This window comes from Lethenteron reissneri, chromosome 64 (genome assembly GCF_015708825.2).
Source record: "Lethenteron reissneri isolate LAM-NWPU_2019-01 chromosome 64, ASM1570882v1, whole genome shotgun sequence".
NCBI classification, from domain to species: Eukaryota; Metazoa; Chordata; class Hyperoartia; order Petromyzontiformes; family Petromyzontidae; genus Lethenteron; species Lethenteron reissneri.
Window position 1 is genome coordinate 11,717,899 of NC_083842.1, and position 24,467 is coordinate 11,742,365.

Sequence of the window (24,467 nt, forward strand, 5' to 3'; positions counted from 1 at the left end):
ACTGTCCCCGATTTATGTCCTCGTTGACACACAAAAAATCAAATGCACGTTGTTTCGAGTCTTAAATTGTATTTAATTGTGTTTAAAAAATGCGTTAAGAACAAAGTTCAAACTGCACATGAGCAATGCGTATACAGTGTGAAAGTAACAGACTTCAGCATTGGAGAATTTTGAAATATTATTTCTGCCTTGAGAAAAACAAAGCCATATGTCTCCACTTCAACACTTCCCAAAGGTGAGAACAGCGTCGCTGTCCCCAAAATGTTGACTGATAAAAACAAATCTCCATTTAGCAGCCCAGCAGAGCCATTGGTGGAAATTCCACATTCCTTTGGAGGGGGGGTCACTCTTTCCAAACGATAACCATTGTTGGCTTCACCCTGGAAAGATCATTGGCTGTTAATCCCTGACCAGGATTTTAAGTCCCAGCTTTCGCATTGAGTCACTACCTAGGTGTATCGATATAGTGCTAATCCCATATTGTGCACTGGGTTTCTTCAGGAACCCCGGTTTTCTCTCCAATGCAAATTATAAGTAACCATTATAAAACGGTTTAACACGTAGGCTTTCGCGTAAATATATAAATGTGTCGTTAAACCCACCACCACCCGGCACAACCAATTAGTAAGGTTTGCCACGTAAATAGAACGTGTCAATTCGTCACTAGTACAGCACACCGGTAGTTTGGAGAGCCAAGCCACAACATTTACAATCTGAGTACGACGTTTCACCAGTAATTTCAACTAGCTTCATCAGACGACAGCCAGATTCATGGAGAAGTTCTCCTGTTTCTTTCCATAAATAGAGGGGTAGATGTGATGACAACACTTGTGTGCTCTTCTTGCGCGAAGTTTGGAGAGGATTCATGAATGCATATTTATAAATGACTATGGATATCCATTGCCATATGGGTTATTTATACGGTAATCAACATACACTATGCATGCACGTTATGCGAGCCCATTCTTCTTGTACTTCTTGTCGATTGAGTGTACTAAAATAGCCGTAAAATTTTAACTGTTCGGATAGTTACAGACTTAGTGCTGCTTGGAAGCGAATAATCAAATAATACATTCTTTAAATGCATGCCTATACAGGCCACCATACTTCAATAGGGATTACCGTTGGTACGGCTATTTTAGTACACACAATCGACAGGATATACAAAAGCAATGGGCTCGCATAATGCGCGTGTATAATATACGCCCATTTTTTTTCGTTCCTGGGTAGTGAGTGGTATTTTCTAATTGCGTATGCCTCAAAAGTACAGAAAGTGGCTATTATTATTCCCCACAAACTTTGCTTTTGTGACCAGGACACAAAAGCGAAGTTAATAATCCACTCCATTAATAACACTGTGTAACAAATTTATAATGTTTTTGTTCCTGGGTAGTAAGTGTTATTTCCTAATTGCTTATGCCTCAAAAGTACGTAAAATGGCTATTATTCCCCACAAACCTTGCTTTTGTGACCAAGACAGTGATATTTTTTAATTTACCTATTTTCATTGAGAAAACGTGTGCATTTGTGTCATTCCTTCACATAAAGTCAGAAATGGTGTTACTAAGTGTTACCATATAAATAACCTAAAGGGTAATGGATAACCACTCATTTATACGTGTAGCATCGGTGTCAGGCATTGTATATAGCATTGTTATGGACACTTACCTGTAGTAGCACACATGTGTCCATAGGGGGTGGTAACCCGGGATAGGCAGGATGAGCCGAGCCGTTGGGACACGAGGCTCTCCCAACCCCAAGAGAGGGGTTGGGGGGGATATTCCAGAGCCCCCGAGAGAGTTCCAGAAGGGGGGCATGGCCAGGGGTGGAGAGACCCGGGCACGAGTATAAAAGCCGGACCTCTGGACGAGTCCGGCGGTCTTCGTCAAGCTGAAGAAGACCAGCTAGGCTAGGACCCTGGAAACCCCCAGACCCGCCGTCCTTCTAAGGGCCGGGCTGTAGTGGGCCAGTGGTCGACCCTGGAAACCCCCGGGACCCGACGTCCTTCTAAGGGCCGGGACCGAGTGGGCCAGTGGTCGGGACCCGAGGACCTTGGCTGGGTCGGGTCAGATAGCCTCCCCCTAGGTCCCCTTAGCCGGAGGAACGTGAGTGTAGTCCCAGTGATTAGCCCGGAAGCTATACCTCCTTGGGTATCGGGTAGAGGGGCCGCTACCCCTCTGTGTTAGGGACCCGTGTATCCCGCAGATTGCAGCTGTATTTGAGCCGCCGTCGAGCGCACGCCTCAAATTCTCCACGTGCCGGTGGGAGGAGGGGGAGTCGCCCTTGGCGTTCAGGTGCTCGCTACTGGCACTGGCTAAAGCCGCCTACCCCGACCTGGAGGGGAGGGGTTTGGATTCCTTGGCCTTCGAGAGGCTGCTTGCCCTCGCGGGTGAGCTGGGCATCGTTTTGTCCATCCCGGAGGAGGCCAAGATAACATCGCTGGCTGTGGCGCATAACATGCAAGTGCACCTTGCTCTGCGACGCTCCGCCACGTTGGCGGCGTGCGCGGGCGTCCCGCTACTGCCGGCGGGGGTCACGGCCCAGGGTGAGGGCACCCTTACGGCCGTGGCCACCTTCGACCGCCGCGGGAGGAGCGCCGATGCTCGCCAGCCGGAGAGGCGGTGGCGGGCGGGACTTCCTCGTCCACAAGGTGCGGGGCAGGTTACCTGCTTCTGATGTGGACAGCAGGGCCACTTCGAGCGGGGCTGTAATAACGCCCCCGGGGCCTACGTACGGGCGTCCCCTCCTGCCACGGGGTCTCCGATGGCGGGACCTCTGAGCCCACAGGCGAGTCACGACGCATCAATCGCGCGGCCGCTCCCTTCACCTCACGCACCTAGCGGGGTTAGGGTCCAAACTCATGGGCTCATCTCTAAGGGGTCGGGCTCGGGGGCCGCGTGGTCGTGCACATCGGTTGGGTGGCCCAGACGGACCCACCAGTGGAGGGCCCTCGCGCATCGCGTTGTGGCTGCCGCTCCGGGGTCCTCTGCCGTTGTGGGATGCGTGCAGGGGGTGGATGTGCGGATCCTGGTGGATACAGGTGCATCTGCCACCATGGTTTCGGAGACCATTTATCGGCTGCTGCCACGCAGCATCGGCCCGCTGCGTCCGGTTCGCGGGGTTTATGTGGCCGTGAACAGGGGCAGCCTGGATATTATGGGTCACGTCGTCGCTTCCATCGCACTCGGCGAAATTGAATTGGTGGGCCCATTATGGTCTCAAGGACCTTGGTGGTGCCGTGCCTTCTGGGGACAAATTTTTTGGCCAGGATGCCCGTGCAGATCCTGGTCGACCAAGGGTTCGTGGAAATGCCGTCGGGAGGGCGGTTGCATTTTCTGCAATCCCCCTCTGTGTTGACACCCTTAGCCGCTAGTGTGCGGGCCCTGACCACGGCGTGTCACGGTTCCACCTGGGTCTCAGGTCTTGCTACCCCTCAGGCTGCGCAGTCCATTGAAATTTGAGTCCCCGGAGACAAGCATCCTCCTGTCTCCCTCCAATTATTTCTCTACGTCCGACGGGTTGGTGGGCGCCTTGACGGCCGTGTCAGCGGGCCGGGACCTTTTTTTACAGGTCCTGAATTCGGGGCCCTCGCCGATCGTCGTCCCGGTAGGTACGGTGTTAGCACACGCCACCCCGGGCCCTTCGGCCGATGGCGCTAGGCCGCTGGGAGGGGTGGTGGCAGGCGTGCTGCCCGAAGAGAGGATCGACGCATTGTGGATCGATGCGTTGTGCAACGAGAGTGTCTCGTTGTCCTCCACGGAGCGCCAGCGGATCCGCGACCTCATCGTCAGGTTCGCCGATGTGTTGAGCCAGAGTAAATTCGATTTGGGTCGTACCATTCTTCTGCATCATCACATTGATACGGCCAATTCGGCCCCTATTTGGCTAAATTCGCACCGCTTTAGCCCGGCAGAAAAGGATCATGTCCGCTCCGCAGTTTACGAGATGTTGGCGGCGGACATCATCTCCCCATCCACTAGCCCGTGGGGTACCGACCATTTTTCTGGTCAAGACTTCCGCAAACTAAACAAGATTTCGGTGGCCGGTGCATATCCATTGCCTCGCATGGATGATTCCCTGGATGCTCTCTCAGGTGCGCGGTTCCTTTCGACCCTAGATTTGCTATTGTTTTTTTTGTCCAGCTCTACCGGCCGTATTTATATGGTCGCCGGTTTACCGTTCGAACTGACCATGCAGCCCTGCAGTATTCCATGCAAATTGACCAACCCTCGGGTCAGATGTCCCGCTGGCTCGAGATGCTCCAGGAGTACCCCTTCGATGTCATCCACAGGAAGGGGACTCAGCATGGGAATGCAGATGGCCTTTCCAGACTGCATACGGACGGCGGGCCCGCTTGTGCCCTGGGTTCCAGCCGCTAAGGCCCCAATGGACACCGCGGCCCAATTGGTCGCATCGGCCGAAGCACCGCCCCCTCCTGGTGTGGCGTTGCCTGTTGATTTCGGCCTGGGACTCCCCCGGGAGGTATGGTCCAAGTTGCAGATGGAGGATTCCTCTCTGCTGAGGCTGCGACGCCGTGTGGGCTCGAAGGCCCGGAGCTCCGCTACGTCGGCTGCCCCGGGCCCGCCAGCTCGCCGTGAGCCCCCTACAACTCACCTGCCTCTGCGTCGTAGTTTGCACCACAACACATTAATTAACCCCTCCCCCCACTTCGCGCAAAAAGAGCATAGTGCTGGCTGCTGGCGAAAAAGGGGAACTGTGGTGTACGGCAGTATTGAAGTCAGCAGGCCATGAAAGACACGAGAGGGGGTCATCTAGGGGAAAGGTCACAGAGGGGGACCCATCGGGAACCCGCTAGTAGGTTCCAGAGAGGGGGTGTAGCCGGGGCGGAGCAAGGCCAGGTGGAGAGTATAAGAGGGGCCCCTGTGAGAGACCTTGTGGCTGTTGTTGGAGTGGGATCCCCGTCGTGCTGTTCAAGATCATCGTCATCGTCGCTGTCGTCTCGTCGCTGTCGTCTTCACTCGATATTGTGCTGCTCGATAGTTGTTGGCTGTCTCGGTTCAGCGCCGTGTTAGGCGGTTAGTGTTATGTAGAGGCTAGCAACAGTAATAGTGTGTACCCACGTAGAGTTGTCTATAGGCGAGTGACTGTAGAGTGTGTACCCACGTACGGTGTGTGTTATACCGATGGTGCTCGTTAAATAAAAGTTCCTCCAAGTCTTATCATCTCCGAGTTAGTCACTACACGAGTAACGAATTGGCATGTTTTATTTACGTGACAAACCTTATTGTCTCAAGTTTAAATAAAGTATTTATCTGCATGAGCTTATCCTCGATAAGATTAGCTTATACTTGAGCTGGCTTGACTAGCCATTGGCTTGTCATTTTTTTATTGTAAAGCTTCCAATTAAAATGCTGTGCATGAAGAGAACCACAGCAGGAATCCAATAACCCGTGTTGTTATGGGGGGAACTGTATCACGGATCCTATAATCCGCAGTCCACCACGGAGGTTAGACCTATATGGGAGCAATTAGCCACGCAATTCCATAAATAAACTAAAATTCACGTCGGCACAGCTAGTCTGCGCTGATGTAATGAATATTGCAAAGGAAAATTAAAAAATTGCCTCCACGTTTCCCTGAAGCTCCTCTCCTACAGCTCCACGTTAGCTGCAGCTCACTTCTACGGATCACTGCTTGTGGCCTACGAAGCGTTTTCAATCCGCCGCGGCATGCCGAGGATTATGAGATAAGTCGCGAACCGTCATAAATACGTGAATTACAGAGACTCGCAGGTAATTGGTTCGCAAAATTATTGGATATCTGGTTTATATAAAAGATAATTATATTGTACCCTAGATAAAATCCAGTATTCAAGCGATAACATTGTAAATCTTCCCGATTCCTATCTTGACAAATACGTTAGATAAAAAAAAAAGTATATAAAATTCTAAATCCTGGGCTACAAAAGGTACAAGATACTCGATGGTCACAGCTACCAAACGTCCATGTTTGGCGGGGATAGCCACAGTTTCAGAAAGTTTGTCCCGTTGTCCCCATCCCCGCATTCCCCACCCTAAGCATTTGTGAAAATTGGGATTTTGTCCCAGTAAAAAATGTTTTGACCTCAAGCTCAAATAATTTATATGGGCAAAGGGTGGAACTACCTGAGTAGTGGGTGGGGGTTGGCAGAGTAGGCCAAGGCCCATTAGCAATAGATGGGGGCCCGTCGGAAAGAGCAAGGCGGTGCTAGTGATTAAGTGGGTGTGGCTATGTAAAATTGGGTGGAGTGATGGAGGGAGGGCCTGTCAACTCGCCAGGCCTGCTAGCTGACCCTCTCATAAACCGCGTAGCTGTATCGAAGGCAAATCACGGTGGGGCAGCTTCTTTATAGCTCAGTAGTTTTGTGATGTGTCGTGACATGAGAATGCACCACGGAATTATCTCAAATCACCGACTGGGATTTTGCAGTCCAAAGGGACTACATGACCAGCAGGCTACCTTCTCCCATCTGCAAAAGCACTCAGCCTCTGTGGGGGGAGATGGTGAGGGCTGTTCTGCAAATTAACTATACTAAACTATTTTTTTTTAAATCTTGACTTAAAAGCTTTTGTGACTGGAGGATGCTCAGCAATCTGCCATTAACATGCTAATCTCTCACATTAACATAGCCACCTATCTACGTGACTTTACCGAAAGACCCAATTTTTTTTTTTTACCAGGTAAAGCCCACTGAGCTATATATAGCTCTTTTTCCAAAGCGACCTGACCACAAATGCGAGCTCAACAAGGTGGCTTATCGTGCGAAAATGTATAGCAGCTAAAAAATCTCTCAACGCATGTTGATTCTAAATGTGGAGGGAAAACCAGGAGGACCCTGAGAAAAAATCCACACGACCACGGGGAGAACATGCAAACTCCAAATACGCAGGCGTCAGGGTCGAGATCGAACCCACGACCTCCTGCATACCAGACGAGGAAGTTAACATCTCGCCACCGTGGTTCCCACTGATGTCCCCTGGAATACCTAATTGAGTGATTATCTGACTCACACACTTCATAGAGGGAATTCTTAACATGCAATGCATGTAATACAGTAGTAACGTGAATAATACTAACAATTGTAATACAGATAACATTAATGTGCATAATAACAAAAGTAACAGTAATAGCAACAAAATAACCAATGATAATAAATCAGTTATATCCTGCATGCCTTCTTAAATGTGGGTAGAACCACAAGCTTCTCAAGGTGCACTGAGAATTGTGTAAGTATAAATAAGGCAGGGAACTTCTTGCTGTACGGTACCCTCGAGCAGCTGTGTGACATCACATTGTACTGCATGAGAGTGCAGTGTGTGCAAGGGTAGTAGAGTGCACCTAGCATGGCACGGGCGCGGTGGACACTTGCCGGCAAATGGTGGAATGCCCCGGCGTCAAGATCAATGCCAGTATTATAGTTAAATGTTAATGTGCCATTTTATTGAGGGACTACTACAGTGGTGTTATCTTGGTGTGGTCTGGGACCGTTTTGTTGACGTGCCTTGCCCGATCTTGATAAGTCGGACTCAAATAATTTATGAACTATATTTCGCGACTTGCTTACCATTTGTCTCTATTTTTCACTCCTATCATTTGTTTTGTATGCTTGCCGTCTTAACTTGGTGACCCCGCACCCGTATTGGACATCTGTTGAAAAAAATAGCTTCATAGCTCATCGTATTCCTCCTCCAGTCTAAATAAAGATTCTGATCCTGAAGGTCCGCCGACTCCAGGCTGCCCCAGGCTCTCACCTGGCACTCTCGCCGCCAGGCGGTGGACATGGCCCAGCGGCAAAGCTTCAGCTGCTTGTCGCCGAAGTTCACCGTTGTAAATAAGCGGCCGCCCTGGTTATTACTGCGGGTGTATTAACCATGAAAGGAAATACACACGAGCCGTTTACTTCGCAGCGGGGAGCGTTAAAAGAATCCCAGGGATGTTGTACACGGTCCAAGTTTTCCAAATCTGCACAATTATCCGCAATTTACTCAATTGGGATTATGCACAGCAATCATAAGACTAGTGTGAAAAAACTTGGCAGGACCCTCCTGAAACAAGAACTAAGAGGCTCGGTAAGGCTTTAATAAAATAAACTCGTCAGCGGCCAGTAGTTCGCAGACACATACCTGAATCCATCTACTTATAGCAGCTGTGGCGGGGCCAGACATCAGTAGGCTTAGCTATTGTGAAGATAGAAATCCGACAATTCCAAAGCATGCCTGCTACCCTTACATGCGCTTGCCTCAGCCCTAACTTTCTCACTGCCTCTTCACTTGCCGATCAATTGGGCAGGTGAAACTGCCAATAGACTGAAAACTGGGTGGTTAATGTTCAACAAACTGATCAGCAGCATAAAAAAAAAATCTGCAAAATATAGCCAATGGTGCTCAAAATTCCGCACAATTTGGCGAACCGCTATGATAATCTTCGAGATGAGAATCGGGGGGCCAGTGCCTCCGTTTTTTCTCTCTTCACAGTCAAGGACAATACACGAAACCGGGGCAGGGCTCGATAACCAACATCTCCTCCCTCAGGTCTCACCACTTGGGTTTCAAATGCTGGCCCTGGTGCCGCTGGCAGTTGGTGCGCTGGGAGAAGCCCCGGCCGCACACATTGCAATGGTACGGCTTCTCGCCCGTGTGCGTGTACATGTGCTTCTGCAGGTAGTCACTTCTCACGAACCTCCGCTGGCACAGCTCGCACACGTACTGCCCGTGCTGGCTCTTGCCTCCATTTGGCACGGTCGTCGCCGCCGCCGCCGCCGCGGAGTGCATGATTGCCCGCCAGCTCGCCAAACTCTGCTCCGAGACGCAGCCCGTTGCGTTGGGCGGCCTTGGTAGGCGCATCGAGTTTGCGTCAACGGAGAAAGCAACGGGGCCTCGTGCTACGTTCCCACCAATGTTCCCACCGATGCCCCGTGCTACCCCGGACGCTAGTAACTGCTGTGACCACTGCGCGTTCCTCGAGAATTCTGGCCGAGGGTAGAGTTGTTCGACGGTCTTGAGCGACGTTACATTTCCGATGAGCAACCCAGACTGATCCTCCTCGTTCTTGCCTGCAGGACAAGAATAGCCCGGTTGGTTTTGCGCGGTTGAGAAAACTACATCCTTGCATGTTGTTTTTTCAGGGGTGTACATTATTTTATCCGCGGTGTATCCAAATCCAGCGTGTGATGAGCCGCACTGTATCGGGCTTTTACTGTATATTTTTTGTAATATACATTTTGTTTTTCTGTGGCATTCTCGTACCATTTTGGATATGTTGTTCACAATGTTAAGAATTTTCAGCAGCTATTTGCATGAACGATGCTAAATAAAATAACTATGGGTGAAGTTTGACTTCTTTATTTGGGGAGGGGGGGTTTCGCTTAGGAATCACGGGTGCAGATAATACATTTTTTTAACTTAATTGTAAACTACTGCAAATAAATTAATAAAGGTGTCCAATTTGGGTGGGCATTGCCCCCCCACAAACTCCACCCATGAAAATAACATTATTATTTAACATTATATATATGTATTTTAATTCAATACAACAACAAAACCTTACATCTGCTCAAAATAACAGACACGGTCTACAAACAACGTTCGCCCCCATAACCAGCTGTGACTTCGTACCTGGTAAACGCTTCACGTCCTTATTGTCGCAAGCCTCCATTTTGATGACGCGCCATGCGATAGGAGGCCTCAAGGCGACCTCCAGGGGCGATCTCTCCTCCACTCCCTCGCCTGCAGAAAACCAGAAATGTTACTATTAATACTGATATTCTTCCTCCATGTGTTTGTCCCACTCATGCGGGGGTGTTCCACTGTCCTTGCCAACCTTCTCCACGCTAACCTGTCCTGCGCCATCTCTCTTTCCGCTCCTCGGGCCACCATGTCCGATCGCACCACATCGCCCACCCCATCTCTTCTTCTGCCTTCCACTTGATCTCTTTCCTTCCACTTGCATCACTTGCACCTTCTGACCCACATAATTGTCCTGTTGTCTCGTCACATAACCGAACCACGACAGCCTTTTCGCTCTCATCTTCTCTGTGATTTGTATCACCTTGAGCCTTCCTCTCACTTCTTCAATTCTCACCCTGTCCTTCCTTGTTAAGCCCAACATCCACCGCAACATCCTCATCTCTGTGACTGCCACAGCTTGTTCCTCCCTGTTTCTTGTGCCCCAGCACTGGGCCCCAAAATATACTGATATGTTTTATTTTTCCAGATAAGGCCCACTGATCTATATAGCTCATTTTCAGAAGCGACCTGGCCACAAATGATAGCTCAACGACGTGGCTTATTACGTGGGCATTTTATAGCAGCCAACTACTCTAAACTCGTGATGTTGATTCTAAATGTGGAGGGATCAACCGGACGACCCGCATTAAAATCCACACGACGACGGGGACAACATGCAAACTCCTAATATACTGGGGTCAGGGTCGGGATCGTACCCATGACCTTCTGCATACCAAGCGAGGTAGTCAACATCCCGCCACCGTGGCACCCTGGCTGACTTCCCTTATACAACTTGTATAAGGGATTATACAGCTTGTATAAGGGATGGCTGTAAGTTCATCGTTAAAAAAACTAAGTGGATTCCAAAAGCTGTACAGAAACAGTCGGCTTATATAATTTAGAGGCAGTCGGTCTTGAGCTTGAGGGTAGTTTGTTGAGAGGAGAGAGGTAGTGTGTGAAGGGGAGTGTGTTAGATGAGAGGGGCGAGGTAGGAGAGTGCATTGGAGGAGAGTAGAGTTAGGTAAGAGCAGAGAGGTAAGCAGGAGTGAGTTCGAAGAGGATGTATGATGAACCTCTTTCGCACCATACGTAACCAACCGTACTAATCGAATGTGAAGGACAACAAACTAAACACAATGAGCCAATTCTAAAGAAATTCGTTTTCAATCTAAATTTAAACGTGCATAGCGTCAGTGGCTTCCTAATATCGGAAGGAAGAGTGTCCCAGATTGCCCTTGAAGCACATCTGAAAGCGCTCGATGGGGTGACCGTCTTTGTTTGATGGCCAGCTAAAAGTGGCTGCGAGGATGACCAGAGATCGCACTATGGTTTATGCTCATTGACAAGGTCAGTAAGCACTTTGTCTGTAATGAATGTGACCTTATAATGTATTAGTTCAGCAACCGGAAGCCAATGCAGCTCGGTGAGCTGTGGGCGAACTTGGTCGGATCTTGCAGTACCCGTCACGACACGTGTCAGAGAATATTGTACATGATGACGATGACTGCGATCTTAAAATCTATTCAGGAATTTAAATTGGAGCTAGTGCAGCGATCAGTGTAATGTTTCATTGATGGGTGTGGGTGAGGAATCTGGCAGGAGGAGGAAACTGATGTGATCGTAGAAAAAATACATGTACGGGAGAACACTGAAAAAGAGTTTAAACAGACTGTCGACAACCTGCTTTCTGTACTGCTCCGCAGGTGCGTTTCTCAGGGCTGTCACTGCGCTCATTCAAAGTGTAATTTACTAAGTGCCTCCAAATGACTGGTGTGCAGTAGCAGCAGCATCATCCCAATCATCGTACCTGGACAGATTATAGAGAACAAATTAAGCCGACGAGATTTTCTCACCCACGGGTCGCTCGCAATCTTCCTCTTCGTCTCCAAGCACGGATGTTCCGGCCTCTGAATTCTTAAACTCCATGTCGCCATGTGCTGAGACCGAGCAACGTGCAGATTTGCACAAAAACGAGGTTTAAAAAAAATATTATTAGGGGTGGGGAATCTGACAATCACATCGCATAAAGAATGGTCAAACAACCACCGTAACCGACAAAGTGGATGCGAGCCTTTAGACTGAAATTAAATGAGTCCATTATTGAGCCAAATTGTGCCAGAGACTTACCTGTGACTTGAGTACTCGTTCCTCTCTTCTGGAGGAAACGCATCCTCTGGCATGAAGTCCTGAGGCTCAATTTCGGTGCTGAGCATAGAGGAACCTTCATTGTACACACCAGTTCCGTCCATAGCTCCCAGCCTCCGCGCAGTTATCAGCAGCTCCCGGCTCAAGCCACTGAACAGCGCGAGCAGCACGTCTACCAGGCCTCCCAGCGTCACGTCGCCTGGGGAGGAAGCGGCGTCGTCCCAGCGCGCCGTCCCAGCGTCGTGGGGCTCGGCACCCTGCAGGGCCTTCACCACCTGCCGCAGCACGGCGTAGAAGCCGAAGGGCAGGCGGTCGCGCGCCGTGGCCAGCAGCTCGGCCCGCACGAGGCCGTCCCCGACGCAGGCGCGCAGGACCCCGTAGTCCCGGATGCCCAGCTCCGAGTCCATGGCCTGGGCCACCTCTGCGTTCACGCCCTGCGCCTCCAGCCACGCCGGGAAGTTCCCGCTTGGTTCCAGTACCGGGGTGGCCACCGCGCACGCCATTCTGAAAGGATGTGCAATCACATCCAATAAAACAAATCACAGCCGCATTCTCTGTGGGTCTCAGTATGGGGCAGCTGACGCCACCACCACAAGCATAAAGCGGGTTTCGCAACCAATATTATCCATAAGAGAGCATTTTTGGGTTAGATAGCATAAATATATAAATGTGTCGTTAAACCCGCCACCACCCGACACAGCCAACTAGTAAGGGTTGTCACGTAAACAGAACGTCACCAATTCGTCACTAGTACAGCACACCGGTGCGTTGGAGAGCCAAGCCACATCATTTACAATCTGAGTACGACGTTTCGCCAGTAATTACAACTAGCTTCATCAGGCGACAGCCAGATTTGTGGAGAAGTCCACCTGTTTCGTTCCTTACATAGAGGCGTTGATGTGATGACCACACTTGTGCGAAATGTGGGGAAGAGAGGGATTAATGAGCCAACGAATATTACGCATGCGCATTATGCGAGCCCATTGATCTTGTCCTTCCTGTCAGTTGTGTACCAAAATAGTCGTGCCAACGGTAATCCCTTTTGAAGTATGGGGACCTGTATAGGCATGCATTTAAACAATGTATTATTTGAAATAAAAAATAATTTTAACCGTTCGGATAGTTACCGACGTATTTCTGCGTGGAAGTGAATCATCAAATAGAGGGGTAGATGTGATGGCAATATTTGTGCGCAAAGTGTGCGGGGGGGGGGGATTAATGAGTCAACGAACATTATACATGCGCATTATGCGAGCCCATTGATCTTGTCCTTCCTGTCCATTGTGTGTACTAAAATAGCCGTACCAGCGGTAATCCCTATTGAAGTATGGTGGGCTGTATCGGCATGCATTTAAACAATTAAGTAAAAATAAATGTAACCGTTCGGATAGCTACCGACTTAGTGCTGCATGGAAGTGAATAATAAAAAAATACAGCACTGAACTCGACTCATCACAAATCCAACAAGTAACCAAGTATTTGTTTGTTGGCAAAACCATCAATTTGTCGGCATTAAGTGCAGGAGTGGTCATGCCGACGTGGAATTCACATCACCCAGGGCCACCACCGGCTTGTTAGCTGTGAAACCGGCAGTGGAAATTCCACATTCCACTAAACTGTGACGAGCCAGAGAACATCCACGTGGTACATTTCTTTGCCAGTGTCAAAGTATACTAAATAGGATTTCCCCTTTCTGGAAACAAAACAGGTGTCAAGATGTTCAGGCAAAAATATTTTTGCAGGGGGGAATCTTGTACTACATTAACCACACACCATACGTGTGAACATGCAAACAAAAACGTAAACAAAACAGAGCATGCAAACAAAAACACGATTTTTTCTTCTTGGTTCTTTCGGTAAAGTCACGTAGAAGGGAAATAATAAAAATAAAACATGAAAAAATATTTTATTAGATTTTTATTTTACTTTTTCTTTTATTGTTTTCTTTTTATTATTTTATTATTTCCCTTCTACGTGACTTTACCGAAAGAACCAAGAAGATGAATCCCTGCAGTCACGAAACCTTTAAATCGAAAAAACAACCTTGTTTTTTTTCGCTTACGTTTTTGTTTGAATGTTTATCACAAGTACCTTGCGTGCTTAATGCAGTACCCGATTCTCTGCACAAAATTTCCGTTCGGTGTGTGAACATCATAACACCTCCTGTTTTATCTCCATAAAGTGTCAAACATTCTACCAAAGCACATCATCATCCACTGTTGTTGACAACAACCCACCCCCACGCTACATTTACCTCCGCCGGGTCCTCTGCAGCGGACGGCGACTGTGTTCGGTTTCCCCGCGCCAGTTAAATAAACGTCGCGTGGTTTAAAAAAAAAGAATATATATATTTTTTAAAAACAACAAATAGACGTTTAAGCAAATGAGCCGAATCGTGCAGCAAAACTTTACGCGGTTCAGCTCCAATCGAGTGGCGAGCGAAGAGGGACGTTGGCTCGCTCCACCGCCGAGCAGATTCGAGATTTAGGGTCCGCGACGATTGAGGGGAGACTTTCGTGCAGGAATTCATCATCGTTGGGTCTTTCGTTAAAGTCACGGAGAACAAAAATATTTTACAACAAAAAAACTACGACGTTTCGATCGCGGCGCAAGCAATCGCCATCAACAAACAATCGTTGTCGTCATCCCGATGACACAGGTAAATCGTCCAATCGTCCTCCTGATGACGATTGCTTTGTTTTGCGATCGAAACGTCGTAGTTTTTTGTAAAAAAAAAATTGTTCTACGTGACTTTGGGACCGTCCATAAATGACGTCACGCGACTTTGGACGATTTTTGACCCCCCCCCCCCTTCGTCACTCGACGTCACAAAAAGTCAGACCCCCCCCCCCTCAAATATGACGTCACAAAGCTCTGCCCTCACCCCCAAAATAAAACATGCTTCAAATCGCTTTAAACTATTGTCATTGTAGTGCGTATTTAATGTGGCGCTGCACTCTGATGTTGTAGGAGAAAACATTTATTAAAAAGTCTATTTAAGTAGAACGTGTTGTCTATATTTATTTAAAGTTGCCCATTTTGATGTGACGTTACATTTATCACCCCCCCCCCTCGTCACAAATGTCTGACCCCCCCCCCCCCCAGGTGCGTGCCGTCATTTATGGACGGCCCCTAAAACAAAAGCAATGTCACCACGAGACTGAACTAAAACTATTTTTAAAAAATGAATGTTCTTTTTTTATTTTACCAGGTCAGGCCCCACTGAGCTGTCTGTAAGCTCCTTTTTCAGAAGCGACCTGGCTACCACAAACAATAGCTCAACGAAGTGGGCTCATCATCATCATCGTGTGGACATTTATAGCAGCCAAATATTCTAAACCGCGTGATGTTGATTCTATATGTGGAGGGGAACCCCGCGGAGGACCCGGAGAAAAATCCAAGCGACCACGTAGAGAGAGACCACAAACTCCAAATATACAGCGGGCATCTTGGTCGGGATTGAACCCACGACCTCCATCCAGCACACCAGGCGAGGTAGTTAACATCTTCCCACCGCGTACCCAGGGTAGTGGCATTGCCCCCATCTTATACCTAATTATGTTATCTTTCATCAGTTATTATTTTTTTTCCTGCTCACACCTTGGCCGTGAATTTCAACCACAAATAACTCGTGACAAAATCCTAACCCTCCAATGCATCAGCCCCTGGAACTGCTGGGATTGTCGATGCGCCAATATTGCCACGGGCAACTCTCTCCAGCTCTCTGCACGTCTGCTGCTTGGCCAACTCTTCGGTGTAAATCACAATTTGATGCTGCACTGTCCATTCTTTAAAATTATTTAACTTGCAATTAATTGCATTTGGCATCTGTACTTGCCCGTTAAAAAAAAAATTTAAGCCGGAAAAAATCGTCGATAACATTATAGCCGAGCTTTGGTGGTCCACGCCTGTCCTCTAGTATCGTGCAGGTAGTAGCGACTGTTGGTGGATCGTACAAATGTTGTGAAACTACCATATCTGTCATCCTATATGGGTTTACCCGTAATCTTGTGCAGGAATATTGAGTTTTAGGGTCCACATGGCGTACAGCCGCCGTTTCAATACGAGCCAACAAAATCATAGTTTATTGTACATTTGCAACATGTGTGTGCATCCACATCCAGCAAGCAGCAGCATACGCATGCAAAATCACAGACAGTAGCATGATAAATAGCATAATTGACACCAATTATCTAAATTAATCCGTAAAAAGTTTTTGTTTAGTAACATCATTTTTGTCTATTTGTTTGTGTTTCTCCCTTGTGATGGGACTTTGTCAGACGAACGTTGAGATTTATAAGGGCACGGGGTGACCAATAAGGTCTGAATTGGTCTGTAATCAGGTAGGTAGACGTCAAGGGGGAGCCATACCCTGGCTCGCATGTAGCATGTTGAACTTATTTCGCACCATGTGTATCCAACCGTGCTAATCGGAGGTGCGGGAGAAGGCCATCACGCTAAAAACAAAAGGCTGTTCTAAAAAAATCAGATTTCAAAGTGCATAGCTCCCTCTAGTGGCTTCCTAATATCAGGCGGAGCAGCAAATGTGGACTCCACCCGTCACGTCCGAATGGGATAGAGTGTTTCCCCCACACACGCATGAGTTTCCTCCGGGTGCTCTAATTTCCTCCCACATATAAACACTCGATAATGTTGCCGATAGCACCTTACAAGAGGCCCACATTCGTGCAAAATAAACGTATTGTAAAAGAAGTTACTGGCCGTATTTGTGAATGAAATATCAACGGAGAGTATGCGGACCACACAATTCTATAAAAGTACAGCAGAGAATAAACACTCAAGCACCGTGACAGAAATAGCACTTTAATTGCACGAAAAGCAAAAAAATAATCTACGACAGCAAAGACACTTGCACTTTTGACTGAGCTCACGTTTCAAGAGAGTTCAACGATGATTGACTTTGCATATCTGAAATGTGAGGAATATGTACTGCAGTCTACAACGTGCTGGAGTGGCCTAATAGCCTGAAGAGTGATCATACAATAACAGCAATGCATGCACACTATTACAGCACTCACAACATCGATTGTAAGCTTAACCAGCTTACAGTGCCACGTGTGAGCGTTACTCTATTATACAAGGGTGATGTCGTGTGAACATTTAATATCCACTGTGTTTGAAAGTCAACTCGCAGTCCCAGCTTTGGGTTTTGAACTCACTACGACGCCGGTAGCTTGCGGATTCCTATGAGACCCATCAGAAAGGCTGCGAAAGGTCGGAGATTCAATTGGGATTGAGACATTTTGGAGTATAAAATGCGAAGGTCACAGCTCTTGAAGCTCTAAAATGTGATAATTGTTTTTTCACCCTTTTATCTGGCGACAAAACTGACACCTTTTTTACAAGGAGTCATGTTTGCATTGACCACAATACCTGCGGTCGGAATGCAAACAAAAACACACAACTCTGATAATGTACGCACTGTCCTTGAAATTGATTGGTCCACACCCGAGACAGCTTTTCTCAGAGCCTAGTCTCACATAGTGTTGGACCAGATGACGCCAAAAGGCGCACGTAAAAAAGGTGTCAGTTTTATTGCCAGATAAAAGGGTAAAAAAAGAATTATCATATTTTGCTACTGACAAAGGAGGTTCCAATGGTGCTCTAAAATGTCTGGATCTGTACGTCGATGATCAAATCACCCAGAATACGCCCGATCTTACAGAAATGATCCAATTTCTGTACTGTGCTTCTACGCTCCCTCATCCACACACTGACCAGCATGGTGATGTATTATCAAATAGTCCCCGCGACCCACATGGCATGGGGAGGGCGCTAATCTAGTAGTGCATGTACACATTGACCTACTCGTGCAAAGTACCATGCCATTGGGTTTTTAATGTCCTTTCACCAAGGGCAGTGCGCTTTTGTGAGTCAACTAATTCCTTGCAGAAATTAGAGCAACTGTAGCAGGATTTCAACTGTTGACTCCGTCAAAGTTGGAGCGGTAATGATGGGGGTGCTGAACACTCGGCCATTAGACAGTCACATACTAATAATAATCCTATTCGCAGCCTGTAGAGGACACATCATTGGGCACTTTGACGCTCAGCAAAATAAGATGTGAAGATGACCACAGCACTAAAAGCAGTTAAATGTACATGCACGGCGATTTTGTTGACCGACTGCTGGATGAGTCTCCCTTCACACTGCGGGTCAAGGGGGTTATTTGATCACACTATCACATTTGTCAGTGCAGGTTGGTGAAGGCGGGGACATAGGACACGGAAGCATATAAGTACAGTACGATAATGGGTTTTGCTGTGCTGCCAACAATGTAGCACCACTTAAATAGGCCTCTAACCCAACACTACATATTTTGCCCGTCAAAATAAGTGGGGACATCAATCTCCACAGGGCTACCACTGATTTGGCTTCCCAATCACCGACCGAAAAATTAATTGATAACCTACTGATTGTAACCCACCTATGACCAAATCACCTGGCATATCCCAAATATCATCAGAGCTCACAGACAGGAGTGGAGCCTGGAGGGCACTTGGATGGTTGATCACGATGCATGCATGCATGCCCAGGCTTTCAAGAGACAGCTTCTGGGCTACGTGGCGGTCAACAAGAGGCAGTGCAGGGCAATCCATTATTGTACTGTACTTGCAGTCAAGCATATGCTCCATGCATTCACCAAACCCACACTGATCAGCGTGGTGAGGTACGGTCATATAACCGCCATGACCCGCATGTTAAATACAAGGAGGCCCTCATCCATCAATGCAGTAACAAAAGGACTGTACATGGAAATGATTGTAACTCAAGGTGCCCAAACCATAGCGGTCATCCGGCTCGATCTAAGCAGCTGGTGACATTTCGCAAAGCAGTGAAATGACGGGACACCACACTTGTCTGCCAAGCCAAGATGACCTGCCGAGAATCGGGACCACAAAAAAAACCACTGCTCGGAATTGGCGAACGCCGCGCAAACCCCGGCGCCGAGTTCACGCCCGCGTTACTCGGCGTGCGTGCGCCGATGAGACCAGAGGATGGAGCGGTGTGAGAAGTGGAGGTCGCACACCTCGCAGCGGTACGGCTTCTCGCCCGTGTGCATGTGACGGTGGTCCTTGAGGCTGGAGCACTGGGAGAAGGCACGGCCGCACACGTCGCAGCTGTAGGGCTTCTCGCCCGTGTGCAGCCGCAGGTGCCGCTTAAAGTTGGAGTAGTGCGCAAAGGGGCGCAGGCACACCTCGCAGCGGTACGGCTTCTCGCCCGTGTGCATGCGCATGTGCTTCCGCAACGCATCCGACCGTGCAAACTGCCGCCCGCACTGCCGGCACTGGTACGGCCTCGACTCCTCGGGCGGCACCATCGCTTCCGGCGCCGCCACCGCCGCAGCCACCGTTGCGTTGTCGTCGTCGTCATCCGCAGCGTCGCCCCGCGCAGCGGGGTAAACATGCGTCGAGCTCGCGGTCGCGTTGCCTTCGGCCTCGTGCTTCCCGCGGACCGCGTGTCGCTGGTACTGGGCGTACCCCGATCCTTTCGCCGTCCTGTCCGGCGGCGGCGCCACCGCCGCCCGCATCGAAGCGACGTTCTCAATCAAGAACCCCGGTGGCGATCCGAGACCGACGCCGCCACCGCCGCGCGTGTACGACTGGTTCGTCCTGCCGAGCGAGAGGCTTCGCTCGAAGGCGAAGGGGAAATGCTCTTCCCCGTTCGCCATCGTTGCCGCCGCTGCCACCGTCGCCACGAGCCTGGGCGAGTGCTTTCTCGCGTCGTTCCCCACGCGGCGAGCCTGGGCCACGGTGGCGACCGCCTGCCGCTGCATCCAAGCGGGCGTCATCAAGGGGACCTCTTCCTCGAGGAAGAACTTGGCTTGGCAGGGCACCTCCTCGCCTGCTGGAGAACACGCGCAGTTGTGTGAGTGCGATAGCCTTCTGTGAATATGCGTTCGACACTCGAGTGTAACGCGTTTCTTTCGAACTGGCTTTGCGCGTTTACTTTGTTGTCCTTCCCCTGCACCTCTGATTAGCACGGTTGGCTACGTACGGTGCGAAAGAAGTTCTACTTACATTACATATGAGCCAGAGTGTGGCTCCTTGATACCTACGGGAAGGGAGCTTCGCAACATTTGTATGATCCACCAACCCTCGCTGCCTCCAAAGTGCGAGATGACAGGCGTCAATCACTAAAGCCCGGCGACAGTGTTATTGATGGATTTGGCTATGTACGGTGCGAAAGAAGTTCAAAATACATACGTTATTGAAATAGTGGTATTGCTGATCGAGGATAATGTCATCATTATTATAAGTCAGCTTTTCTTTGCCCTTGGATGGAAAGATGAAACTTTAAGCAAGAGGATATGCCGACAACATACGTGTTAATTTGAGTATTGCTTTAACCTGACATGTTTTCATTCCGAACACAATTTTTTTTAAACGCACGCCGAAACATTTTCTATTTAAAAAAAAACTTTAATGTGCGATAATCTATTTAAATGCACCCCTTTCTTGCTCGTATTTTTTTTTATCTACCTCATATCAATCAACCAACATATGTTTATTTGCTGGGAGGCAGACTTATCCAAGACAGTGTTTGGACATTACAACAAAATAAAAAATACAATTGACCGACGAGAAATCACAAATGGGGATAACCTTACAAAATTATTATTAAAAAAATGTTTAGAGATGACAAAGAACTGCTTTGTGAGATTCACATTTTTGTTTATTAAATACGGCTTTTGCACCATCACTTGCACAAAGGAACACACAGTACCAGCACAATGCCCTTATAACGCCTTAGTATCACGCGTTTGCTCGGGTACTTTCAGCAGCACCTTAGTTGAGGACATGAGCTGCAGCTCAAGAAAGCAAGCTTTGGTTCTATGCTAGAGACACTAAAACCCCAGAAGCATCCTACAAAGTCGATCACGACACCACCTAGCCCTAACACTAGACCGCACAACACTACCAGTAGACTACCTGCAACTACCAAAACTATCTGAGCACACCCAGGTACTTGCTGAAGGTTCTTCTCCCTTAAAGCTTTTAAAGGGGCAGCAGGGTCCATGGGCCACAAGCAGTAATCCTCCATCCGCCCGTCATAAAGGAACCGTCAGTATTGCATTCATGTAAGTCCTCTTCTTCCGAACACCAGCAGAACAACAGCTTCAGTCCGCCTTTTTCATGGACTGTCGCCTTCAACTATCAGTTGTCATTGCTTTGGCTGAAAGTCCGTAAGATAGCTTTTTTCTAATAAGTACATATCACAGACTGCAGAGATGTCCATTCTTCAATCCTTTTAATTATAGTTCTTTCCATTTTCAACTCCATAGACTCTTCTTGTCTTCTTTGGGTCCAGATTACTGTGCTACGTAATACTACCAATTGCATAACACGTGTGCCATACACGAGTACTTTTAGCTTTTGGTTTTTAAGTATTTCACTTTCCAGGTCATTTAAAACTACCCCATGATTGATAGTCCCAATTTTATTCTCCTTTGCAAATCACCTGTGCGTCCACCGTTCAATAGTATCAAACCACTGAGGTATAAACATTCAGAAACGTACTCAAATGCTTTCCCTTTATTAACATGTTTATGTTCTATCTTCTCTGTCAACAGTCAAATCTTTTTGATTTATCAATAATAATATAATCAGTACCAAATCTCAGCTGGCCTTATCAATCTTGACTTTTTGCAAGTAATTCTATGTTATCTCCAAAACTGTAAAAAAAAATGTTTTTATCAATTTGCCACAAATTCATGTCAGTATTGTCTGATAACTGCTCCATTATTACTTCCAAAATATATTCCAACAAGTACATGGGAGGACATATGCATTCCACGCTCGATGCCAATATTTATCCTGAACCAATCAATACATAATATTTCATATAGCAGTGTATTGACATAATCAGCTCCGGCAATATTACTTGCGATGCAATGGCTCTTCCACAGTCCGTCCTGCCAGACACTGTCAAAAGCCTGCTTAAATCTATGAAATTGGTCGAGATAGCTTTTAATCGTCTTCAATATACTTCTCAGCTATTTGACGTTATCACATAGATCTGGTCTATTGTTCTTCCGACTATCAACTCTGCCTGGTCTTCCTTAAGGGTTACAATCACTTTATACAGTATTAGGCATGTACCGATGCATTGAGCAAATTTAGAGTTGAATTTTGTACTTCAATGACACTTGCATCGAATCGTGCATGCGAATTCATGATAGACATGTAAATTAAATGCCAAGGACATACCAATAAAACATTTATCTCATCTTATCTAGGATTTTAGAATTATAAATGGTACATTAGTATTGGCTGATGGAGAAATGGGATGGGTTTTTCGTTTTGGGGAAGGGAAGGGATGGCAAGGAAGGGTGATGAGGGCTGGCGAGGTTAGGAAGGATGTTAAAGGTGTTGATAGGGAAAGGGAGGTGGGAGATGTTAGGAAGGGGAAGGATGGCAAGGGTGATGATAGGGAAAGGCAGGGGGGTGAGGTTAGGAAGAGAAAGAATGGTAAGGAAGGGTGATGATAGGGAAAGGGAGTGGCGAGGTTAAGAAGGTTTTAAGGACAAGGACAGGAAATTGGTAGAGGGATACCCTCTTGAAAAAAGATTAGTCTTAAGGGGGGAATGAAAAATGGTTAGTGAAGTTGCCCGTTTGATGTGGAGTGGGCGTTTATTCTAATGGAAAGGGAAGCCAGGAGGGAAAAGCGGAGACATGACTGAGCACTGGGAGGGGGTGGGGGGGCGTAGTGAGGGAGATAGGGTGAGGCAGAACCATGGAGCGATTTGTAAACAATGGTAAAGAAACATTTCCGCTAATCGCATTAACACAATTGTACAAACGAGACAATGAAAAGAAATTCAACCGAGATCAAATTATTTGAATATATTCCTGAATAGAATGAGGCAAAATTGTAACAGTTTATCATAAAAAAAATGTGCATGCTTCATCACCCCATCTTGAAAAAATAATGGAGAAAATCCATTTTAAAAAATCTAAATTTCCCTCTCGGAATACAGTTACGTAATGTCCGACTAAGCTTGCGCTTGTAACATTCTACAAGCCTTTTATATATGTTTTTGTTTATTGCAATTGGTGTTGAAAAAAGATCCGAGTGAAACACACGTTTGGTGCAATCATTGGCAACAGGGTTGGGGCTAACTCACTACATCTGCAAACCGGCTTTAATCATGAATGGCTGAAACTTGATTGAGGAACCCCAAGTTTCATCAGTGGCAGCTCCGAGCTGCTGAGCCACCTTGGAAATTCCACATTTCATTGGTGGGAGCCAATTTCTCCCAAAGAGATCGGATGAAATGGTTCGAAATTCCATAAAACCGTTCTAATGATAAATCAACTTCACGAGAGATGGTGAACAGACAGTGGGTTGAGTTAACCCTCTATCTGTATTTGAACTTGCAAATATCAATATTTTGAGTTGAGCAACCTTGACACAGTACCATATGAATATACCATCTGTATATTCAAGGAATATTAGAAAATCAGGCCATTTGATCTGAGTGGTCTGAACCATGAGTCACACAGCCACCTCCAAAGTGTTTTCATTTTAAGTTCAACATCAACAGGACTGTGACAGAATTTCTTGATATGAATATCGGACAACGCACTATTCAATGTCAAAACGTCAAAGTCTCTTCCTGGTCGTACGATTGTTTTCGTAGCATTGGTGTTCTTTTCACATTTCCATAGGGAGCAGTCGCTTGAGAAGACAACCAGTTGACTTTTGAAAAAGGCAGTATTCATTGTATTGACCTGAGATAAACGATGGGGCTGAGTTGGATATGGACCAGAAACTAACCCAACCGTGTAATGCACCATCTGACAAAGAAATCCTGAGAAAAATTCCCAACTTAAAGGAAAATGGTTTTCGCACCTACAATTAGCACGGTTGGCTACATACGTTGCGAATTAAGTTAAACATACATACATACACGTCAACAACGCCGACAGAATAATCAACTTGCTGCCGAATGGTGGCACTGGTGACGCTTGTAGTTGCTGCACTGCGAGAATCTGCGCCCACACAGGTCACAGCGGTACGGCTTCTCGCCCGTGTGCATGCGCTGGTGGCGCTTGAAGTTGCCATACTGCGAGAAGGCCTGACCGCACACGTCGCAGCCGTACGGCTTCTCGCCCGTGTGCATGCGCAGGTGGATTTTGAGCTCGGCGCAGCGCTTAAAGCCGTGGCCACACACCTCGCAACAGTACGGCTTCTCTCCCGTATGCGAGCGCATGTGCTTCTGGAGGTAGTCGTGCCTCGTGAACCGTCGACGGCACAGCTCGCACGCGTACGGCCTGTTGTTTCTCGTGCCGCCGCTAGGCTCGGGCACCGCCGCCACCGTTGCCGCCGACGTCGCCGCGGATTGGACGACCACCCGCAAGCTCGCTGGGCCTTGCTGTGAGACGTGACCCGTTGTGGAGCGTGTTGAGGCCGAGTCGACAGCGAAAGCGGCGGCGCCTCGTGCGACGTTCCTGCCGACATTCCCACTGGCGCCCCGGGCTCCTCTGGATGCTCGCGGCTGCCGTGGCCGCTCCGTACCCCTCGAGTTTTCCGACCGAGGATAGAGCTCTTGGACGCCCTTCAGTGATGTCA

General features: G+C 47.9%; 1 protein-coding gene across 1 annotated transcript in view; it reads right to left on the reverse strand.

Moving 5' to 3' along the window:
• Nucleotides 1–13: 13 nt before the first annotated feature.
• The window catches only part of LOC133359024 (uncharacterized), a 32,883-nt gene continuing 8,429 nt past the window's right edge, over nucleotides 14–24,467 (reverse strand). Inside the window, exons 5-9 of the mRNA XM_061577396.1 lie at nucleotides 18,860–19,739; nucleotides 11,855–12,374; nucleotides 11,579–11,663; nucleotides 9,615–9,725; nucleotides 14–9,052 (exon numbers count right to left, since the gene is read on the reverse strand). Of these exons, the coding sequence (XP_061433380.1) occupies nucleotides 8,535–9,052; nucleotides 9,615–9,725; nucleotides 11,579–11,663; nucleotides 11,855–12,374; nucleotides 18,860–19,739 (2,114 nt within the window). The 3' untranslated portion in view covers nucleotides 14–8,534. The remainder of the gene's footprint in view (nucleotides 9,053–9,614; nucleotides 9,726–11,578; nucleotides 11,664–11,854; nucleotides 12,375–18,859; nucleotides 19,740–24,467) is intronic.